The sequence below is a fragment of the Nelumbo nucifera genome, chromosome 2 (assembly GCF_055504915.1).
Source record: "Nelumbo nucifera cultivar China Antique chromosome 2, China Antique-T2T, whole genome shotgun sequence".
Taxonomy (NCBI): Eukaryota; Viridiplantae; Streptophyta; class Magnoliopsida; order Proteales; family Nelumbonaceae; genus Nelumbo; species Nelumbo nucifera.
The window spans coordinates 111,133,180-111,154,299 of record NC_142650.1 but is presented as its reverse complement, the minus strand read 5'-3'; the positions used below and the strand labels follow the sequence as shown (position 1 = coordinate 111,154,299).

Below are 21,120 nucleotides of genomic sequence, written 5' to 3'. Positions count from 1 at the left end.
TCTTTTATTTTCCAATATAAATTAATTAATAATTTTTCTGAACATGTAATAATTTATCAATATTTTGTTTTCAAAAATTTTCTGAACTAATAATAACTTATCCTTTATTTTACAATAAAAATTGATCAAAATTCTTTAGCTTTTAATATTTCTAATATAAATTAATCAATGATTTCCGAAAAATGTAATACTTTATCAAGAATTTTCTGAAAATGAAATAATTTTTTTTTCAACAATTATTGCAATAATTTTAAATATTTTTTGTCAATTCAATTATTGATATTTTATTTTTCAATATAAATTATTCAATAAATTTGTTCACAAATTAGTTATATTTTATTTTCAAAAATTAATAACTTTCGATAAATTATTAACTTTTCATAGTTAACCAATATTAATTTACTGAAAATTAATCATTTTGGTAAATTACAAAATTTTTATTAATTAATATTTTTGGCAAATGAATTTTACAAAATTACCAAAACCAATCTACAAACATTAGTTACCAAATTTACCAAAAATAGTATATCTAAATTAATTACGAAATTGAACAGAAATAGTTTACCAAAATTATCAAAACTAATTTGTCCAAATTCACCAATATTAATTTTGTAAGCTAATAAAATTGTGCTATACTAAATTTCTCTAAAATTACCATAATTGATAAAATAATAATTTTACAAAATTATCAAATTTATTGGTAATAAGATCTTGAACTCATTCCCCTTCCGTTACTTCTAACCCGTTCAAAAACACCGACCATTAAGGACCAAAATTTTGAATCTCTCATTTCAAGTGTATTTAGTTTGTTATTTAGTTCCATTTTCTTAGCACCTATTCATTGTAAACAGTCAACAAATATTATATATGAAGTAAATAGACAGACCTCACTGTTTGGATCTCTCTCTCTCTCTCTCTCTCTCTCAAGACTGAATTGAAGCATGCGTCAAGCCTAAACACCAAAGGTAGAGGAATCATTGAAATTTTTCACCACAACTGAACTCTCCTCTCATGTTCGTTCATTGTAGGTAAGGCCAAAGACTTTGGACCCATCCCATTTTTCTTTTCCAACTACATTTCATTGTTCTATTGTTACTATTTTTCCTTTTTAAGATTCATTTATATGTATGAATTGCAAATTTTATAATGAATATTTTAATGTGCTTTTGTTATTATTCTAAACTAATATATCATTTGCAACTCTACATCTAGACTTTTTTGTTATAAATTTAGATAATTCATTATTCATGTCATGAATATGAAGCAATTAATCTTCTTAATGCAATTTAAGATATATTTGGTTTGATAGGAAATAAGAAGGAAACAGAAAGCTGAGAGTCATTAGAGAGAAGTAAAGAAAAACCAAAGCCGATGTATGGATTTTTAATAATAAGTGTGTCATTCTCAATATAGATCTTTGTTCCCCATCCCCAAACACACATAATCATCATGGTACCACACAAATAAATTTATCTATATATCTATTTATCCAAAAGTTATGATACCTAAAAGACATTGTATTGGACAGGCTTCGACCAATCAAGTTATCCCCTTTAACTTTAATCCACATTAGACTCCAAATCCTCATTGTATTTTTTTTTCATTTTTTCATTTTAATATTTTTAATTCCCTAATTAATTATGTTATCTCATTGAATCACTCCTAAAACCTACCCTTTCCTAAAATTCATCTTAAACTATCTCCTCCATGTAATTTTTCCTAAAGCATCTCTTAAATACTATCTTACATCCCCAATGGACTATCTAACCCTTTCTCTCTCTCTCCACCTTCTGAATACATTGTATAAATTAAACTTTAAAAATTTAAATAAGATAAATCATAAAAGTAAAGTAATAAAAATTAATACATTGAGGGTTGTGATTCAATGTTTTAGCCCACAACTAATGTAGTGGTAAAGTAGTTAAATTTCTTAACAAAATAGTCCACTAGGCACAAATGTTCTTTGCATTTTGGCCAACTCCATTGGCAATAAGATAAGAATTGTGAGATTTCATACTTTTTAGTCCCAAACTCTTTGAGAAGAAAGCTAGAACTTTATATATCACTCCATTTTTATTGCCACTAGTGTAACTACTGTACGTCCTATTCATATCAAATGGTGTAGGTCATTTAATACCTCATAAAAACATCATGAAAATTCTCCATTCCTACTTAGAAGGACCTAATATAAAAATTATCATCTCATTATATGAAAATTCCCCATCCCCGCTTATCGTCTCATTACACACACACACACACACACTAAGGAAGTATATCTTTTTTTCTCATTTTTAAAATTTTTTATTTTATTTTATTCCATGCCATTTTCCCAAACAACTAATGGATAAAGAAAGGGAGATTTGTTTTTCTGATCTCTAACCATACAACACCACTATCCCTATTTTCTCTTAAATTATCTCTTATTCTAGTTTATCTACGAAATTATCTCTATTCCCTATTTATCCTCTCCCCCACCCTTCTTTATAGATTTTTCATTAGACATTTTTACCCTTTTAGCTAAGCAAACAATGGGTATAAAAGGGGCATATATGTCCTTTACTCTCACTTCAGACATTGCCCCACTTATAACTATTAAAAAATTAATACCGTGTTGAAACCATGAATTATAACTGTTCAGAAACTACCCACTTAATACCTTAATTAATTTTTGGATAAATGAATTACAAAAAGTGGCCATAAATTATAAATAGTTTTGTCTTAGAGATACTGCCACGTGCTGTATCATGCCCACATCGTTGAGTATCGGTGTGTTTCGGCACCGTATCGGTCGATACGCTACCGATCGACCGATATAGTACAATTTTACTATGGCGGAATCGCAAATAAAACTCCCTTCGAAAGAGGGCTTTTAAACCCATTTCAGAAGCCCTCTTTCTTTCCCATACCCTTCAAAAAGGTTTTTAGCCTTTCTAAATACTCAAATCTTGTAAAAATTTGTCAAAGGATCTATAAATTTGTAAGATTTAATAAGTTTTTCAAGGTTGTGAAAAAAGGAGTGAAAATAAATATATTTTTTCAAATTTCTTTTACATTTTAAGCCAATGTTAGAAAAGATAAGGAGAAAGAAAGTGTTTTGCCCCTGTCCCTTCGGTTGGGGGGCTTCGCCCTCCAGCCCCCAATCCCCCTTTTCGATGTAGCCCAATTTATTTTTTTGAGTTAAGGGGGTCCCGCTCCACTTCGCTCACTCGCCTCCGCTTCGACAAGACCCCCCGTTTTTACAACTGTTATGCATTTTTATTTTTCTTATTATAAAAGATTTTTATTAAAGACCTCTTTGTGTTCGAAGAGGCTTACGCCTCTTGCATTTTGAACTATGCTTCATGTCTCTAGGTAGTGGAATGCCCCCATGTTTTAAAACATTGATATTTATTTTTTTTTTAATTTTTAGAATAAAATATGCAAAATAATTATTTCACCTATTATGTCCATAAATCCATTCATTTTTTTGTTACATCTTTACTTTTCTTAATTTTAATTTAATTTTTATAATAAAACATACAAAATAATTATTTGAATAAAAATAAATAATTTAGTTTTTAAAAAAATAGAATAAAACATGAAAAAAATTACTTGATCTATAATGTCCACAATTAGATAGTATGTTTTCGTTCCCGACTTCCCGTTTATTGATTATAATATGTTTTTTTTTTCAAAAAAACCCACTAAAACATGTTATTTTTATGCATAAATAGTTCATTTATGTCTTATATTTAGTTACATTAATGTTTATTTATGATTTATTAGAGTATTTATAGCATTTCCATGTGTTTTCATGTGTATCTTAATTTTTCGTCCATATCCATGCGTATCCAAGGTGTATCCTGATGTCTCTTAAATTTGCCTTTCCAATATGCATAGCCTTTCAGATACTTTGAACCTTGAACACAACATTAATTATAATAGATTTAATAATATTCAACAATGAGAATATAAAATATAAGTAAATTAAAATTTTAAATATTATTGAAATAATGAAAGTAGATTGAATAACTTAGAGGTATTGAATCTTCCAAATAACAAATTTATGTAATAAATTTCAAAAAAAATAATTTTAATAGATATTAAAAATAGAATATTAATTACAATTAATAATGAACTAATAATAGTAATGTTATTTCACTCATATCAATTAATAATTCTATAAAATAACTTTTATGAATAATAATTGTAAAATCTTTAGCAATATTTATTATATATTCATATGTACTAAAAATATTATTTATTGTATTTTCAATAATTATGTATAAATCTATTTTTGTTTTCTTATTTAATAGAAAGTTCTCAATAATTATTGAATACTAAATTGTTGTTATTTATTTTTTTTTAACTTTAACTTGTTGTACTTATTAGATTTACTGTATCATTATTAGAAATTTATTTTTAGTAATTATGTATTTTCTTTATAATTAATTAATATTTAATAGAGACTAAACTATTATTGAATATTAGACTATTTATTATCTAATCTAATACATTTTTAGTATTTATTGTATTCTTGTAATTATTGTATTTAATATATTTTTATTATTTATTTATTGTATTTTCATTATAAATTTATTTTTACTAACTATGTATTTTATCTACAAATTTTCAATAATTATTGATTATACTACTAATTTATTTGAAATTAAAAGAGTTCACTTGTTAGTTCGATTTGGTTATAATTATTTGGCCAACCAAACTGACTTGGTTGAGCTGGGGAGTTGGTCACTTGAAACTAACCGACCATTAGTGAAACTGGACAACTTGAGTTATATCGATCAATGTTTTAAAAACTGATTCAGAGACTAACCCACTTTTGCCACTGGGTTGCATGTCACCGGTTCAACCATTCAAGTCAAATGGTTCAAACCATTCTAAGTCATTAGGGGTGATAATGGGTCGGGCTAGGCTGGGCTGATTTTAGTACTAATGGTAAGTGCATTAACCTAAGCCCAACCCAACCGAACCCACACCTCGGGCCTAGATTGCAAACCCAATCTTAGACCTACACATGCCCAGGCTAGGCTTATGGTTTTTTTAGGCCTAATGAGTAATGAGTCTGGCCTATGACATCAATAATAAAAATCTAATTATTTCATTTATAAATAAAATAAAATGTAATACATGCAAAAAAAATATGGCACAAGTCGAGGTTAAAATGGGCTTGGATAAGCTTTGGGCTTGCACACAAACAAAGACATGGGGTCCATTTAATTCTTAGAGTTCGTTTGGCTTAGCTTACCTATCCCTTTTCAGGTTGGTTGGTTTCATCGATTTGATGAGTGACCTTAGTTGAAATTAATTATTGTTATTTTTATTACAAAAAATGTGAAAAATAATATATAAAGTCTAAAGAATTATTAATTATTTAAAAAGTTAATATATAAAACAATTGTCTAGTGTTTCTATTATTTACCTTTCACTTAACAAAGTTTGAAGTGAAAAATTTTAATAAATACTTAAATACTATAATGAAGTTATGTAATAACTTTAAAATATTTATTAAAGACACAAAAATAATTATAATATATTTAATAATGTTCAGATTATTAATAATTTGATATTTTTATAAAATTCATAACGAAATTGCATAATTACAATATAAATTATAATTTACAGATTATTCAATTTCATAACTAAATATTCTTTTACAAATTTCAATAAAATATTATTTAAATTTTAAATAACAAAATATTTTACATAACTAAATTTTCAATATCTAAAATAACAAAGTTATGTATTAAATTTAAAAAAATTCTTAAACAAAAAACTTCAATAACGAAATCATGGTTTAAATATTATTAAAAAATATAAAAAGTAAATTGAATAACGAAATTATGTAATAGCTTTAAAAAACTTTATCAAAATCACAAAAATAATTATAATAGGCTTAATAATCCTTGATGATAAGAATATAAAATATAAATAATTTAAAATTTTTAAACATTACTGAAATAATGAAAAATAGGTTAAATTAAATAATGTGGAGGTATTAAAGCTTCCAAATAACAAAAATATGTAATAATTAAAAAATATATATATATATATATAGTTTATTAACTATTAAAAATATTATTTTACTTGTATCAATTAATAATTATAGAAAATCATTTAAAATAACATAAAACGGCTAAGGAGCAACAATTAGATTGACACTCTCAAGTAACAACATTTTCTATTATTTTTTCTTCTTTCCTCTCTCCATTGTTATTTTATTTCATTTCATTTCATCTTCTCCTCTTTCCCACCCCTTTCATCATCTTCTTCTTATCTCCACCTTAGGTTAGTTAGATAGTTGCAACCGGTCTCTCTGTTTCGTTCTTTTCTTTTTCTATTTCTACATAATAGTTTTCTATCTTTTCATGTCATTTCTTTCCCTTTTTCTCCTTTCTTATTTTGTTCATTATCATCCTCTCCTTTTGCTATTGCCATTAGACCTATTAATGGACCGGCTTGGCCCAGCTCGATTTAAGTTAACCTTGGACAAGATTTCAGGCCTACAGGCTCGAGTCTAAAACATTGGGTCTGACCTTTCTTTGGGCTAGGTTCGGGATTTCTCAAAAAAGCCTAGCCCGAGCCCAAGCCCGACTTGATAATATATTATATAATAAGAATATATTTTATATAATAAACAAATATATATAACATATTTTTTCTTTATTTTTTCAAGTAATAGTAAAATCTTTCATTGTTTTTTAGGTTTTGAGATCTTTTTATATAAATAAAATAGTTTTTAATTGAATAAAAAAGAAAAAATATTTTTCTAATTTTTTGTCCGAGCTCAGGCTCAAGACCTAGGCCTGATGGTTGAGCCGGGCTTGGGTTCAGGCCTGAGTATATTCTTCTAATATAAACGCAAAGCCTGGCCCGAACCCGGTCCGACGCGGCCAATGAACAAGTCTAATTGCCATAATCCACTCCATTTCTCTTCTTCATTTACTTTTTTCCCCTTCTCCTTCACTGATCTAAAGAATACAGTAGGCCATGGTGGAATATTAGTGAGCACGCAGGAGACATGAAGGAGTTCCCTCAAGAAATAATGATTTTAGTTTGGTTAAACGATTAAATCGACTGAAATGCATTTAAAATTAGTTTAATGGTTTTATACAAGGTTTTTGAACTGCCGTTATTAACACCTGATTTTTGAACCGACGTTATACAAGGTTTTTGAACCAATGCGGCCCACCCCCTGAACCCTCTGATTCACGCTGAACACCCGATCAAACCCTTCCGATCACTCATCGAGAAATCCAAAGAACCCGAGTTTCAACTCAAAAACCCTTAGATCCACCATTAAATCTTTTTGAAACCAATCTGATGACCCCAATCAACACCCATTTGCACCTCAATTCTCAGATTAGACGCCACCATTAAATCCTAGAAAACCTAAAGTACCTACCCACAAATTTCATATCAAGATTCCTTCATTTACCCTTTCATCAAACAAAGATTCTATTCCAAGCCCTCTTATCAGCCTATACCCTCATAACCCAAATCCCCTCAATCTTAACACATACAAACTAATCAGACCATATCATTAAAATGTAGATGCACAAAAACACCTGCCCACAAAGCTTTAATTGAAAATTCCCTCGTTTACTCTTTCATCAAACCAAGATTCTATTTTGGATCTTATAAATGACTTAAATTCCTACCATTTCGACACTCCTAAATTGATCAGACATTACCACCAAATCTTAGATACTCTAAAATACCGACCTATAAAATTTCAGCCCAAAATACCTTTTTTCGTCCATTTATCACACCTAGGCTCCATTTTAAGGCTCTAGATTGAATGAACCACTACTCTTCCAAATCTGCCAAATCTGGGTCGAGTTGGTTTGAGTTGGACCAATCCGATATTTTCAATTAACTCAAAATGTCCAAAACCTCATCTTTCCTATTTTTAGTCAAAAGTTCCTCAATTTACCCATTCACTCAAAATATTCCGTTTCAGCCAATAACACCAGCTCGTACACACAAAACCCTCAATGCGGTCGGACGCACCTCGAACCTCTACATTTTAACTCTTAACCCAAACCCCTCATTATTGGACCTGGTTTGAACCCCCTGAACCGACTTTTACCCGAGAATCCGATACTGCGAAATTATCAAAAAATACCCCTGGATCCCCTAAAAATTACTAAGCTGCATCGCCCCCTCTAAAAATCCAACGCTCGCCCTAATCGAGGGATACACTGTTCATCGTCACTCTTGTTCAAACAGTACCTGAGCGGCGGCTGCATTATCACCGGCCATCGATCTCTTCTCTCTCTCTCTCCCTCTCTCTCGCTCTCTCCTTCTCCTTTTTCTTCTTCTTCTTCCATTTTTTTCCAATTCGAAGAGAGGCACTGTTCACCTTCTTCTACCTCTGGATGCTGAACCAGCGGCGAAAATCGTTTCAATCTTTTTTGGGCCCCTCTTTCCTCTCTTTCTCTTCTTTTCTCCCTCTCTCTATCTTCTTCTTCTTTCTTCCCTTTTCTTCTCCCTTCACTTGCTTTCTTCCTTTTCCCTGACCGGCATCACTTTCAGGTCGTCTTCAATCTCTCTCTGAAGTAGAACCAATCACGGGGAAAACCTCTTAACTGTGAAATTTATTTTGTTTTCATCAAAATTTCGGTGATTTCTCACCGTTTTTATCAGATCATTCCTATTCCCCAACAACAACATCAGTTCCCTTCATCCTTTCGGTTCCCAAAATTAGTCAAAGGTCCTCTGTTCTCCATTGTCATCGATCAACCAAGATCATTAGAAGCGGCAGCTAGAGTCATTCCTCTCCCCATTTTAAATCAGATTAGCACCAGAGTTTAGGAACTACACGATCATCTCGGGCCAAAATGCTGTCAGGTAACTTACTCCCAAGGTTCTCTTCACAAACTGTTTTTCCTCTTACTATATTGCCAAGATTTGATTTAATATCTAACTATTCTACCTCTTGAAACTAAAATTATATTGATTACAAATCCCTGTTGATATTATATTGATTTAATATCTAACTATGTCGAATTCACTGAGTTATTGGGTAATAGGGAGTTTCAAATTAAAGTAAGAGATGTCGAATTCACTGAGTTATTGGGTAATAGGGAGATATGGTCGGAGGTGGCTATCACGTTCAGTCACCGGAGGGTCATTCATCTCAGATGAAATATTTGTAAATAAAATTAATTCAATGAATAAGGGGAAGGTGAGAGCAAAGATGACAAGAGGGAACAAATGACAAGGTAAGAAAAAAAGGAAAAAAAAATATTAATTAAATTAGATCAAAGTTGAAAGGTGAGGTTAGTATAGATTTAGACATGTTTAGGTGGTAGGAGGGGACAAGTCACCGAAAGGGGAAGGATAAAAGAAATGAAGAAAAAATGATATAAAAATAAAAGAATAAAAAATAAAGTAAAAATTTAAATATAATTAAAAAAGATAATAAAATAAATATATAAATAAATCAATAAAAATAAAAATAAAAAAATTAAAAGATTCTATATATATATAGAAAATAAAAAATGAATAAAAATAAAAATAGGTTTCTATAAGAAAACAACATAAGCAAATGATAAAAATTCAATTAAAAAGAAAAAGGAAATTAAATAAAGACATATTTAAGTAGAGGATTTTTTTTTTTTGTGATAGTTTGTTCATGAGTTTGTTTAGCTTCATTGTCTATTAATTGTTCTTGGTCAATGGTTTGTTTGCTCTAATTTGTGCTTATTGCGAAATCCCATGTGGGCCCCACCAATTGGACTCGGGAGAGGGGTGCCTAACTTCTTTCCTCTCCCATCCGAGTCTTACTCGAACTGGTTTTGGAGTCACTGTTAGAACCAAACGGTTTTGAAAATCATTCTTGGAGGTCCCATCACCTCCATTTTCATATCTAATGGATGGTAACTCTATTTCCAACCTAGGTGAGCCGTTTTCCTAATGCTCACAGCTAGAGGTGTAAATCGGGCCATGTCGCCCGCGGCTCGGCCATGCACGGCACGGCACAACACGACTGAGCCGGCCGTGTTGCCTGCGGGCCGACACAACCTAACTCATATCCCAACCCAGCATCACCCATATATATATATATATGTATGTATTTTATATATTCTATATATAGTTATATAATATTATATAAATTATAATTATATAATAATATATAGTACATAGTATATTAATAAAATAAATATTTTTTTAATTTTATTATACTAATTTATTTAATTATTACATATATAAGCAATTTTATACACAAAATTCATATAAAATTAAAATTTTAAGTTTTTTTGTCAATTTGTTTTAAATAAATAGCTTTGGCCCGATGCACGGCCTGGCACGACCCACGGGCCGTGTCGGGCCAACCCCCAAAATTTTCATCGGGGAGGGCAGCACGACCCGTGACGACCTGCGGGCCAGCACGGCACGACCTGCACAAATTGTGGACCACTTTACACCTCTATTCACAGCCGTCGACCTAGAAAATGGTGGCTAGAACGACTCTGGTTCCGAATCATTTATTAAAACATTAGTTTTATATGCATCTCAATCATATTTAGTTAATAAAATAGACAAATTGGTAGTACCAGTTCGGTTGGCAAAACTAAATTAAACGTAACGAACCGATCTGTTTTCAAACAAGAGCCCACAACTACTTATAAAATGAGTCCCTCTATTATGTCTACCTTACCATTCTCTCGTTTCATTAAGCTCTATTTCTCTCTACGTTTCTTTCTTTTCAAGCTTTTTTTTTTTTCTCTTACATTTTTTTTTTCATGGCAATAGAAGCAGGAGAGGGAGCCACTGGAGCAAAGGGAGGTAATACTAATATATTCTATTTCTTTCATTTGACTTAGGTTTCTTTCTCTTATTTTATTGTTTATCTGGAGTTGCAGATTTGGGGAGGAAAATCGATGACAAAACAGAGGAAGTCAAAGAATCAGTTGAAGAAGCTGAGAAGAGACAATATGCTGCATGGAAAACATCGATGAAAGAAATGGAGTACATTGAAAACAAAATAAAGGTGGGAAACGAGGATTTGCTCAGGGAAGTGAAGAGAGAAATTGGTGAAGAAATTGGAGAACTGAAGAGAGAAATTGGTGAAGAAATTGGAGAACTGAAATTGGAGAACTGAAGAGAGAAATTGGGGAAGAAATTGGGGAAGTGAAGAGAGAAATTAGGGAACTGAAGGATTTGATGAGAGAAATACTCGAAGAGATAAAAGAGATGAGGAAGACGATGGTGAAAACTGTAATCACTGTTTCATGTGTGGTTGTATTTGGAATTGCAGTTTTATATAAGAAAATGTTTTAGTGAGTGGAGAACTTTACTCCACTCAATAATTTTCTAACTCTTTACCTTAAATGCTGATTGTTTTAGTTTGATTTTACTACAAACAATTGGAGTGGATGTGTTTTATAGCCTTATTTCTTGTATGATGCATTTGCAAAGTAACATAATGCATCTCACGGCCAAAGATGCTTGTCACCTCTGAATCCAAGCTCCAGCTTTGCAATTGGAGGTGTCAGCACCACCAGGCCCGAGGTAAATTTCGCGAATGCAGAATCCTGATCTTGATTAAACTTTGAATATGAAGTCCTGAATTAGATATCTAATTTTAGCCTTTGCCAAAATCCTGTGAGAGTTTTTGCACTCCGCTGAACCAATGCATTGTTTATCTATACTAATAATTAATATTTTAACTCTATTTCTTCCATATAAATAATTATAACTATGAGTATCTTTCATTGTCTCATATCTTTAAAGATCCTTTGAAATATCAACAAATTGTGAACTTGGGCTGAAGTGTGGGGTTTCCGCTTTCATTCAACTTCTTGTGGCATCAATAGAGCTACATTAACTAGGATCCCATGTTGAGAACCACAACATCCTAAAGAGTCTAATTCCTGGAGTAGAAGAGCAAACATGTTTTTTGTGACAAAAGTAAAAGTTGGTGCTTAACCAATCATTTTTAGTATGTCATTGATAAAGGTTAGAATGATTGAGATTTCACTAGGACAAGTGTCGCAATACCCTTGGACCAGGAGTAAAAACTTCACTAGATGATGATGCAAATTGCATAAGCAATTCTTCTTATATGAGTTGAAGTTTTTATTCCAAATTGAATTGAGAATTTTGTAACTCCATGAAAAAGAAAATCACTACTTGTCAGTATAAGGCTTGTTTACCCCCCAAAACCAAAACACCCCTGTCTAGCCATTCTCAACAGTTCCCCAAAGAGTGATGCAAGTGTGTTATTTATACTTTTCGGAATGAGCCTCAAAGTTGAGACTCAAGGCAAGACGTATTATATACCTTTTGGAATGAGCCTCAACCCGACAGGCTGACACAACCCACCTCCTTTGAGGCTTGGAACAAGCAGTGTTAAACAAGATCACATTGGAGAAGTTTCTCATAGATGATAAAGATATCTTTCAAAAATTGAAAAGAGTTTTCCCTCACAAAAAAGCTGGTATAATGCAAAGTATAAAAGTTACCAAATGGCCTTAGTTTCTCCCAAATGTCTCTTTCCTTAAAAAACACTGTTTTTGAAGAATGTGTGGGCCTGTTTTATTAGAAGTAAAATACTGAAAGCTGACCTAGATGTTGAACACCCTCTCAATAAGCACTTGATCTAGATTTATAGCTCTTATAAGGCATAATGTAATTGTTGTCTGGGTTCCTATATCAGCGGGGTTCAGCAGCCTGAATTTTATTCTTCCATTCTGCTGTACCTAAATTTTGCCTTTCTGAGGTAGAGCTTTACCTTTTATAGAGATTTATTTCCTTTCTAATTTCCTTCTTATTCAGGGTTGTAATTGAATATAGTTCATTCAGGTTTAAATTATTTATCTAGCCTCTCCCTAGTCCATATATTTCCAAAAACATGATAGGTTTGAGTGACTGTTCACCAAAATAAAAAGCATCAAAAAACACAGAAGAAAGAAATGAAATAAATAATAGAAAGAAAAAAAATGTCTGAATGAAATGCTGGTGAAAATCTAAAATGTCAACTCCAGGTATTTATTTCCTTATCTGGAACACTGTTTTTCTATATTTCTTTGTTAAGGAAATTTTCATTTACTGTTGCTGATACAAGTATGATTGAGTACCTGGACATAGTAACCTCCAGTGAGGAGAAACAACATTAGGACCAAAGAGGCAATCATCCGAGCTCTTTTGATGCTTAAAACAGCATCAGCAACGAGTTCCCCTGCTCCCTAAGTACAGAATTAGATCAGATTAGTTGTTGACTTGACAGATGATGACCCAGTTAAATTATTTGTAGGTTCTCTACTTACTTGGCTTGTTATACTACAATCAATAGTACTGAGAGAATATTGTCATGAAGAAGCAAGGGACTGCACAAACCTTAGCTTGTCAAAGTAACCTCTGTATCTCTCTCTAAATGTTCTCCTTGATAATATTATAAACTGCTCCCACCAACTCATGGTCCACTCCTTAACTTGAATAGCTAACTGAAGGTGCTGTGGTATCTTTTCCGTGCCATTGGTTCTCTGCTTTTTCTTTAGGTTCCACCCAGACTTTGTACTTCAATTGTACATACTGATAGATTGATATTTCATCACAAGATAAGCAACATTAATGTCCTTTAGTCACTGCTGTTGTAACTCATAAAATGGAAATGAAAAACCAAATATTATAGAAATTGTCACCAAGTCTTTTGGGACACTTATGTCGTTAACTTACCCAGTTGCCAAGTCTAGCAAGAACTCTGCAGGGTTCATGGCTATCTGAGGTGCAAACCTCAATGATGAGAAGTACTCCATGGATTCTCTAGCCTCCCCAAAATACAAAGGACATCCCTCTGATATGAGCAAAATCTTGTTGAACATGTGGAACATTCTACTTGAAGGTTGATGAACATATGAGCAAAATCTCTAGCAAGCTTCAGTTCTAGGAAGTATAAAAGAGAAAACGTTACCTTAGCAATTCCTTGAAGAATATGAAGAAGCTTATTTGCAGAGGTGGAATCAAGGCCTGAAGTGGGTTCATCAAGCAACAACAATGAGGGATCCATAAGAATTTCATAAACAACACTAGTCCTTTTCCTTTCGCCTCCAGATATTCCTTTCACAAATGCTCCTCCTATTCTTGTATGGCGACATATATGATGAAAAAGAGAGGGCAATCACAGTTACTCATTATAACTTGTAATCATGTAAATCACTTCATACACATTCAAGCCTCATTTTCATCTAATTAATCTTAGACCTTATAACATGAGTGTTCATCACAAATTTTCAATGGAGAAATTTAGATCTAATTGCATTAGAAACCTCATACAAACCTCTCAAGGCCTAGTTCCTTCACAATCATATCTACTCTTGCAAACTTCTGTTGTTGGCTCATGTTGCTAGGAAGTCTGAGAAATGCAGCAAAAACCAAGGTTTTTTCCACTTTTAATTGAGGGAAGACAACATCATCTTGGGTTACAAATTTCAAGTGTTCTCCAGTATTATATAAAATACAGTCTTCATATAAAAGATTATGGTGATTATATAGCTAAGCTGATAGCTGAGCTGGATCAGTTCATCTGGGACAGACCCCAAAGGTTGGAATTAAACTAATACACATGAAAAATAGATTAAATCATTGACCTGAGCTGCGACAAGATTTCTAATTTGGCTAACCTCCTCTTAAGAGCCGGATTATATGGAAGGTTGTCTTTCCGCTACCTGAAGGTCACATCAAAGCAAGGATTTCTCCAGGGCCTATGCTTCCTGTTGCACCCTTCAAAATGTGCTTGTAGTTCTCTTGGACCAAGTTCAACTGAGACATCATAGCCTTCACAGGGTTTCTGGAGGAAGTGTGCCTGTTTTTTACCTTATATTCCACACCTTCAAGTGTGCCTTCACAGGGTTTCTGGATGATATTGTATCACCTTTTTCTTTGGGGAGTTTTGATTTTTATGTCTTCCAATGGTTCTGTAAATTTCACTTGTATGTATTTCATCCAGTTTTGTTTATTTTGTTATATTGATAAGGTAAGATGAAGAGAATACATTTAGGTATTAAATTACTTCCCCATTTGAAGTATGATTTCTCTCTCTCTCTCTCTCTCTCCATCAAATAAGGACAACTAATATCACTTTGTTCTTTTATCCATTAAGGAAAAAAGAAATGGAGAATAGTTTTCTAAGCAAGCGTTTGAGCAATTTTCTGGTTCAGTAGTCTTCTGCATCGATGGCTTTTTTCTTTTCATGCAACAGTAGGCCAATTATTTGAGTTGACTTGTATGCCGATTATAGCAGCACACATGGCACGACACAAGCAATGAGTTTTAGCTTTCAAGTTTCAACTTGAAGTATTGACATGAAATAATATTTGAAAACGTACAATTGCATCTAAATTTTTATGTGTAATAAGTATAGAGCTATTAGTCTCAACTGCTGACAACTGATGGGATAGCCCGTCTGAGCATTTTTGGCACCTTGTTTATATTTGGAATCAAGACCCTTGAGTCCTGATCACAACAGTACTTTTATGTAAATATTTGTGAATCACAAGTTATATTTGCCTAATGTCGTCGTTGTCAGTTGACTGGGAAATTGGCTGGAGTAGGTTACATAGCAAAGACTCCACCTGTTTGCCTCTGGACATAGAGGCAAGGAGGCCCCAATCTAGTTGAGCTCTGCAGGGCTAGAAAGGCCTCAGTGGTCAGGCATATCTAACCAGTCAAACGTGAATTAGTGTTGGTGTGTCAGAAATTCAAACCTGAAGTGAACTAGTGAAGCATACACCCTATGGGATTGGTGCTAGTTCTAGCCCCAAATGATGGTCCTCATCAAGGTCAGCTCAGTACCCTTTCTGAAGTTTTGTCATTCTTCCACATGGATCCTTTTTCCCAATTGGTCCCCTTGGTTCAAGTGAACACCATGTTATGCCAGTAGCCTCACTGAGGCAGGGGTGAATAGAATTTAGAAGTATTGAGGATTAATTCTCCAATGGTGGAGTTTGTAAATTTTTAGTGGTGGCTTGGCTAGAAAAGGCTATCTGCCCTCAAGGGGTGCTTGGAACATGATAGTTATACCTCATTTTTACAATATATAATTATATAAAAAATTAATTGTGGCTGATCAAAACAAGAATCCAGCTTTTATCACAAATACAAATTTCTAGTGTTCAAGGATAATTATAATTGATTAAATTCTGAGTGGATTGTACACCTTTAGCTAAAAGGAAAAAAATCACAAGTCAAATATATACTTATATTAACCAATCTAAAAAATCAGTACTTTTATTATAGCTAATATCAGCTAAACATAGATAGAAAATATACTAAGCATTGCTGACCCTAGTGAACACAGGAACCAATTTCTGTAGGCTGATAGTTTGACTATAGACTGACAAATTTTGTTCTAATTTCTATAGGTGGTGAGTCTGGTCTACTACCCTAGAACGGAATAGCCTTATCACCAGTTTATAGACACTTGTTGAGGCCTTATCCCTGTGCCATGATAAGTTAACCCATCCACCAAGTCCTGCTAAGCAGGCCAGCAATTCAAGCCAGTCGCTACTCACTAGCATCTCAACCATCCACCAACTTTCCTAATTGTTTTACACATCCACTGTCAGTACTTGCTAATGAATAAATAGAAAAGAAAGAAGATTAAAACAATTAATCAAATCAAGAGTAATAAAAAACACCATTCATGTCCAACTCTCATCCTTCAACTGGAACACTTTCCTTTATATTCTCTTATGACAGCATGGATGTCCAATTTGGCTATGGACTCAGTCAAAGAGAAAGGCAGTAAACAAGAATATCAGAATGCCCGAAACTGAAATCTCTGGAACATTTTATCTACAGACCCTCATAAGACCAATACTAAGGAAGCTGAAGAGCATGCTTCTTTTTGCAGAAATGTTGTGGGATTTTGTTCATGCTTCTATCTTATATTTTGATTTGTAAAGTGTTTATTTCCTTTGAATACCATATATAATGCTAGTTATTAGAAGAAGGTTTGGATCTCTGGGTGCATTCTTAGTGCAAGGAATGTTGGATAATTGTCTGAAATGAGTCCAGTGCAGGAATAGATGAGGGTCATCTGGGGCCCGTGCACAGTACACTCTGGTGTAGGTGTAGACATGGGGACCACACCAGTTTGCAGTGAAGTTCTTTGGGTCGGACAGAATTGCATGTTTCCATGCCTGGAGAGCTGCGTAGGTAGTCAGGAGTCTTGGGTTTGGGAGAGGTGGAAGTGGTTGATGATGAGAGGGTTCAGAGAAGAATACAAGGACAGATAAGAAGCCACAGAGGGCTGAACTGAGAAATCTGTTCCTCATTTTGCCTCGGTGGCCTGATATCTGGGGAAAGGTTTGAGTGGAGATTTATATGGGCATGATTACTTAGTCACTCAACTACACCAAAGCATCCGCGGGTGTAGCTGTTAGCAATTCTCCAATAGGCCCTTTTGAGTACCTTTACAGCATGCAGCCCCATGGTTTTGACAGAAGGGACAGGACGATTTTCAAAGATGATGACGGTGTGGCTTACCTTGTCTTCTCCTCAGAGGATAACAGTGAACTTCACATTGGGCCCCTCACTGATGATTATCTTGATGTCACCCATATAATGAGCAGGATTCTGGTGGGAAAACATAGAGAAGCCCCTGCCATATTCAAGTATGCCTTTTTTTTCCCATTTTTGATCGATAAGTCTAAAACATCTTACTTCACCCCTAGTACAACTGTTGTCTTGATTGGTTATTTAACTGTCCTGATCTGTGAGGAATTAAATGTTTATGTTAAATATATGTGGTCAGTACATATATTTATGAGAGGTCAGTACATATTTGCAGTACAAAAAATAATCACAATTGTTGAATTTGGTTGAGAAATATGCATTGCTGCTAGTACATGAAATGGATTAGATCTTGAGCAGATGCAACTGTATCCAAATCCAAATATAAAAAAACTAGTTGAATCCAGGTTGAGATCCTATCCAGATCAGGGGGTGTATCGATATCCAATCATTTCCCATTCATGTTGGATTATGGATTGACTTTCCATATCTAGTCTAGATTGCTATTTGAATCTAGGTAGGGTTACACATTAAAATGCTGATCTTCTGATTACAAATATGTGAATTCCAATCAGCATACAAGTCCCTTTCAATCAGTATACACCACCCATATGTGAATTCCAACACTTTAAAACTCTATGGTGTATTTTCATTCTAAATTAGTTGTCATCATTTCAGTTTATTTTTAACCTTTTAAGTTTTTTAAAAGTTATTTTCTTCTCAAGAATTCCTTTTGGTGTAGGTAATATTGACATCTCTTGTTCACAAGAAGGAACTGAATCTAAGAATCATGATGAAAATGCATGGACTTGGGGATGGTCCCTATTGGATGATTTCTTATGCATATTTTCTTTTCATATCATCAGCTTACATGTTATGTTTGGTGATCTTTGGTTCATTGATAGGTAAAGTGCAATCAGATGGGGATTTTCCTTTTTCATTTTTAATTTGTTGCTTGGGTTTCTTTTCAGGTTCTACTGATTTCTTTAACTCGCAGGGTTAAAGTTCTTCATGCTCAATGACTACAGCATACAGTTTGCCTTCTTCTTCATCTTCGTAAATTTGCAAATATCCTTGGCTTTTCTAGTGTCAACGGCTTTTTCAAAAGTTAAGACTGCTGCAGGTCTGACTACGCTTGACCCATTTTATCTTATGGTAAAGAGTACTTAAAGCCTACTATCTCATATGAATTGACATGTTCATGTTGCAGTAATAGGGTACATATGCACATTCGGATCAGGGCTTTTGGGTGGCTTTCTTTTCCATTTCTTTGTTCAGGATCCATCCTTCCCAAGTGAATGTAACTGCAATGATCAGGATGATAGCAGACAGTGGGTTTGAGCTACATGGGGAACATATCAAGGAGTTGCATGGTCTGAACCAACTCATCGGTGGGTTTACTATTTGGGGACTTAGACGTGTAAGAGATAGAATGGGTTCCAAGGAAGCAAACTTGAAGGATAAGCCACATCTTCGATCCTTGAAATTAACATGGTGGCCCTCGGATTGGAATAATGGGGTAATAACACCGTCGGTGGCTCCAGATGAGGTAGCATTGTGGGTTTTGTATGGGAATAATGAGGTAGCACCAATAGAGGAGGAAAATGTATTGGAACAATTGCAGCCACATCAAAATATAAAGAAGTTGATCATAGAGGGATATAGGGGGATGAAATTTGCTTCTTGGATGATTAATTCGTCATTGCTCCCAAATCTAGTGAAAGTTGATTTAGTGAATTGTGCTAGCTGCAAATCTCTAGATTTCTCAGGTCCACTCCCTTTTCTCCAGGTCCTAAGACTATTTAGATTGGAATCCTTAAAGAACATTATCAGTAGATTGAGAAAAGGAGAACCATTCTTCCCATCATTACAGCATCTTGAACTCATGCATATGCCTAATTTGGAGAACTGGTCATTAGTAATAGATGATGTTAATGATGGTGTAGCAGAGCCACAAGAATCATTATCATTGTTCCCTCTACTTCCCAAGCAATGGAGCATAATAAACTGTCCTAAATTGGAAAGTATTCCATGGGGTATGCCTGCTGTTGAAGAACTGAAGCTGAATGCTTTTTGGATGATCAAATCTTTGTCGCTCCCAAATGTTCAAGAACTGAAACCAGATGCTTCTTGGATGATTAAATCCTCGTTGCTCCCAAATTTAGTGAAAGTTGAGTTAAAGGACTGTTTGAGGTGTGAATGTCTTGAATTATTAGGTCCATTCCCATTTCTCCAGGTTCTATTGCTAGATAAATTGGAAAACCTCAAGAATATTATCAGTAAATTGAGAAAAGGAGAAGGATTCCTCCCATCCCTGAAGCATCTCCAACTCATGGACATGCCTAATTTGGAGAATTGATCAATATTAATAGATGATGATGATGATGCAGCAGAGCCTTGGGGTATGCCAGCTGGTGAACAAGTGAAACTAGATGGTTATAGTGCCAAACTATTAGAGTTAATACTGAAGAATAGGACAGTAGATCAAATCCCAATGGCAACAATTACAAATTCCTCTTCTACTTCTTTTTGCCCTGAAGTAAGGAGATCACTTTTGCAAATTACCCACTGCGAAGACCTAAAGTCTTTTCCAGAGGAGGCGATGAATGGCTTGAGTTGTATCCGGATTTTAGAAATTTCAAAGTGTAAGTTTGACATCATTGTGTCCTCAAGCAGTGATGCAGTGCCTTACTGATCTTGAGAAACTAAAAATCAAGGACTGTCCAGAGTTTCATTCATTGGAGGGCATTGGAGGCCTTGTAATGCTAAAAGTTTTGAAGATTGAAGGTATGCCAAAGTTAGTTGAGCTACTAGAGGAGCTGGGAGAGCTCAAATCACTTCAGAAGCTTTGTCTTAGTCAGTGTTCCAATCTGTCATCTCTACTTAAAGGTGTGCAGTGTCTAACAGAACTACAGATTGCAGATTGTCTAGAGTTGCATTCATTGAAGGGAATTGGAAGCCTTATGGCACTAAAAATTTTGAAGATTAGATATATGCCAAAATTGGTTGGGCTGCCAGAGGAGTTGGCAGACCTCAATTCCCTTCAAGAACTTCAAATTCAGCAATGTCCCAATCTGTCATCTCTACCTGAAGGTATGCAGTGTCTAACAGAACTACAGACACTTCAGATTGCAGATTGTCCAGAATTACATTCATTGGAGGGGATCAGAGGTTTTATAGCCCTAAACATTTTAAAGATTGACGATATGCCGAAATTGGTTGGGCTGCCAGAGGAGCTAGGAGACCTCAATTCCCTTCGCGATTTTCAAATTCGGCAGTGTCCCAATCTGTCATCTCTACCTAAAGGTATGTGGAATCTAACAGGACTACAAATACTATAACTTGTAAATTGTCCAGAGTTACATTCGTTGGAGGGCATTGGAGGTCTTATCGCTCTAAAAGTTTTGGAGATTGATGATATGCCAAAATTAGTTGGACTGCCAGAGGAGTTGGGAGACCTCATATCCCTTGAAAAGCTTCGTATATCTACATGTCCCAATCTGTCATCTCTACCTGAAGGGATGAATCGTCTAACAAAACTGTCTACGCTATGTATTGAATATTGTACAGGGTTACATTCATTGGAGGGCATTGGAGGTC

At 34.0% G+C, this 21,120-nt stretch overlaps 1 protein-coding gene and 1 pseudogene across 4 annotated transcripts; one reads left to right on the top strand and one right to left on the bottom strand.

Annotated features, from left to right (window-relative positions):
* The first annotated feature begins 905 nt into the window (after window positions 1–905).
* On the top strand, window positions 906–19,917 carry LOC148802799 (putative disease resistance RPP13-like protein 1). 4 transcript variants are annotated; one of them, XM_088899239.1, is made up of 6 exons: window positions 906–1,028; window positions 10,759–10,791; window positions 10,869–11,517; window positions 18,263–18,425; window positions 18,518–18,643; window positions 18,731–19,917. In XM_088899239.1, exon 6 carries the CDS (start codon window positions 18,830–18,832, stop codon window positions 19,877–19,879), a length of 1,050 nt encoding a protein of 349 aa, XP_088755365.1. In that variant the 5' UTR covers window positions 906–1,028; window positions 10,759–10,791; window positions 10,869–11,517; window positions 18,263–18,425; window positions 18,518–18,643; window positions 18,731–18,829; the 3' UTR covers window positions 19,880–19,917. The 4 variants fall into 4 exon arrangements, with proteins under 4 accessions (XP_088755365.1, XP_088755363.1, XP_088755364.1 ...); XM_088899237.1 differs by lacking the exon at window positions 906–1,028 and adding an exon at window positions 8,121–8,850; XM_088899238.1 differs by lacking the exons at window positions 906–1,028; window positions 18,263–18,425 and adding an exon at window positions 8,128–8,850 and having other exon boundaries at window positions 18,492–18,643.
* On the bottom strand, window positions 11,511–14,346 carry LOC148802800 (ABC transporter G family member 26 pseudogene; annotated as a pseudogene).
* Window positions 19,918–21,120: the final 1,203 nt, after the last annotated feature.